This window comes from Sardina pilchardus, chromosome 19 (assembly GCF_963854185.1).
Source record: "Sardina pilchardus chromosome 19, fSarPil1.1, whole genome shotgun sequence".
Taxonomy (NCBI): domain Eukaryota; kingdom Metazoa; phylum Chordata; class Actinopteri; order Clupeiformes; family Clupeidae; genus Sardina; species Sardina pilchardus.
The window spans coordinates 23,083,972-23,087,018 of record NC_085012.1 but is presented as its reverse complement, the minus strand read 5'-3'; the positions used below and the strand labels follow the sequence as shown (position 1 = coordinate 23,087,018).

Genomic DNA, 3,047 nt, shown 5'->3' with positions numbered 1-3,047 from the left:
GCTTTCTCATTTACAAGGACAAAATTAAACTCTCTCTCTCTCCGTGGTGCCTGGCCTGTGTAACACGTGCTCCCTTCCAGGATAAAAATGGCACTGAACTGTTATTAGGCCCCTTTTGGTTTGTTTTACATGTGACAGTTTTCATTTACCACCTGCTTTGATTCGCTGAACTGCCTAACAGAAGATGACCTTTAGGTGGGTTGATATTAAATCAACTCATAAATCGTTCTTCTAAAGGTCTTTGAATATCATTGAATATCATCTGATGGTGTTTGAATATCATATCGTTTGAATATAATTTCTGACACACAAAAAAAGACAGTCTGACACAATATCAACACGAACTGATGTGATTTTACTGCATTTCAGTAACTTTTTCTCTGACACATTTTTTGTCATCATAGCATGTGTTCAAACAAGATCCTTCAAGTTGTAGTCTTGGTTTTTTCGACGACGTTTCAAGTTGAAAGGAGAAACAGTGCTCTACAAACACGGCTGCTTCTCTTCTCAAAAGTGTAACCTCAGGATGCAGACTTTAAAAGCACTCAGTTGATGCCTTGGTTACAACACACAAAATGGGTGTAGATGTGTTTTTAAACAAAACCGTGGGGAGCAAGACATAGCCATGAAATAGAATTACTAGATCAGCTGAGAGGTTTTTTTTTTTCTCCTTAGTCCAATCCTATTTTTGTGCTCACACACGGTCCTCTTGTTTTCCATGATGAAGTATGTCTCTTTTTGGCCCTTAGTGTAGAGTGAATGCCCACCAGCGTTTGAACAACACAACCTCTCCAGTAATTCTATTCCAAGAAATGAAATTATTAAGGGCAGAACAGTACTCAGATAGCCAACACCAAGTCCGCTTGGCTTGGGACAACTCCACTGGAGTTGCTGGGGACTGCCCTGTGACTGATGAACTCTAAGACCAGTTTATTTCCGCTTTGTTAACATGGAACTCTTTAGTGTTACTCTGCAAAGTCAAACACATCCATATAGATAGATGAATGTCAGCATAAAAGGTTAAGCTGGGTGACTATATATGAAGACAACAACTACAACGCTCACAGCACTGGCATTGGTTAATTTTTTAAATAGTCAAGCATTGTTATTTTATAGATTAAGAACAAAAACAAAACAAAAAAAAAGAAAATATACCTTCAAAAAAATCTGCTACTGCCCTCAACTTTGTATTTCTGTCGTAACATTTCATTCTCAACTATGGCATGATGGTTGCATCATTTCATACATACCAATTGCTGACTAGGTTTTTCTTCAAATAAAGACAAAAGAAAATAAAAAAACATCTATCAAAACAGGGGAAATTCTCGAGAGTATAGTCACTGAAATTTCCCTTGATCGGTACCATGCATTCGGTTCATTGATTGATTTCAATATTACACGTTTGCTTACTTGTTCATTTTTTTTCTCTCATTCTCTCATTTTTTTCCGCCTTTGCTTTGTTTCATGATTACTTTTTTTTTTTTCTCATAAATGCAGTGTCCGCTAAAAATGTCTCCATATATGTGTTAGGATAGTGTTGTCTTCACATAAGACTCGATTAATGCTTCCCAGTCATGTCCATTCCCAGCACACATCCACCCGATTGCATGTTGACACGGTTGGAAGGAGGCAGTGGCCGTCGTGAGTGGGTTGGTGAGCAGGTAGAGGGGGTAAAGGGGCACATTTTGATGCGGGGGGTGGGGTGGGGGGGTGGGGTAGGGGGGGGGGGTGGGTAGCGGTTGCTGGGGGAGGGTGAATGGAGGGGTCATCTCCTAGACGACGGCCTGTGAATCCTTACAGTCCTGAGTGGTGGTGCCTGAGTTAGTCTGTTTAGTGTCCGTCCTCTCGGCCAGATGTTTCACTTGTCTGAAAGATGAGAACACAGGTAGTGAGAGGTGGGGTCGGCACACACACCTAACACGCACACATGAAAGACACACACACACCACACACACACACACACACACACACACGCACACACACACACACACACACACACACTTCCAGAGACGCCTAGAAACAAAAAGACCTTGCAAAAACAACGCAGTTGATAAATACATTTTCACTTGGCCAGTGCTTTCTGCCTACAGTACAGTATGTGGCTGCCACCCAGCTTGGACAGTGTGGGGCCGTGCTGGAAATGGCTTTTTGAGAGCCCTTTTCCTTCCAACACACTCCTGAATCTGGGATGACGGGATGGGGTGATGAGCTTAGGCAGCCTTTTCCTTCCTCTCTCTCTCCCTCCCTCCCTCTCTATCTCTCTCTCCCTCTCTTTCTCCCTCCCTCCCTCTCTCTATCTCTCTCTCCCCCTCCCTCCCTCCCTTACGAGGATAATGACGGTCGCTGAGCCCCGGAGAGAAAACAGCTCGGTGACCTTTTCCAGGCACACACCTACTATGAAAATATTCTTGAATGGCCGCGGCCGTTTCCTGCCGTCTGCCCGCCGGCTTCCCCCCCCACTTGTATTTCACTCGCCAGCTGCCCCGGCTCGTCAGCGGATGAGATAGCCCGGAGGTTGCCACGGGCGACGGGCACGGCGCTCCCACCGAGGGGACCCGCCGGCGCTCGGTTTCCCACAGCCGCGGCCCTCGGAAGAGCACCCACCCCGGCTCCGCTCCGCGCCGCGCCTGCGCTACGCTACGCGGCGATAAGGATCATGCAAAGCACCCGGGGGGGACGGGTGGCAGTGCAGCGGGGTGGCCTATGGAAATGCACCGGGGCTGGGGCTGCTCGGGGGGGGGGACTCACTGATGGAAATATCAGCAGAGGGGTGTGAATGAGAGAAGGGATCACTGGGGGAGGCCCCAGATGGGCATATGCGGATACATACACACACACACACACACACACACACACATATGCGGGGCTGCACGTAACTGTTAAGCAAATGTTTCCATGTTTGAGTACTTTTAGTGTATGAGTGTTTTGTCTGCTTTTCAACTGCTGCCTGTCTGCATGCATGCCTGCTGCTGTGTGTGTGTGTGTGTGTGTGTGTGTGTATCTGCATAGGTGTGTGTGTGTGTGTCTGCATAGGTGTGTGTGTATGT

At 46.7% G+C, this 3,047-nt stretch overlaps 1 protein-coding gene across 3 annotated transcripts in view; it reads right to left on the bottom strand.

Moving 5' to 3' along the window:
- Window positions 1–334: 334 nt before the first annotated feature.
- Window positions 335–3,047, bottom strand: part of stau2 (staufen double-stranded RNA binding protein 2) — a 104,493-nt gene continuing 101,780 nt past the window's right edge. For all 3 annotated transcript variants that reach the window (XM_062521034.1, XM_062521031.1, XM_062521033.1), the window contains exon 16: window positions 335–1,866. In XM_062521034.1, the coding sequence (XP_062377018.1) occupies window positions 1,831–1,866 (36 nt within the window). In that variant the 3' untranslated portion in view covers window positions 335–1,830. The remainder of the gene's footprint in view (window positions 1,867–3,047) is intronic.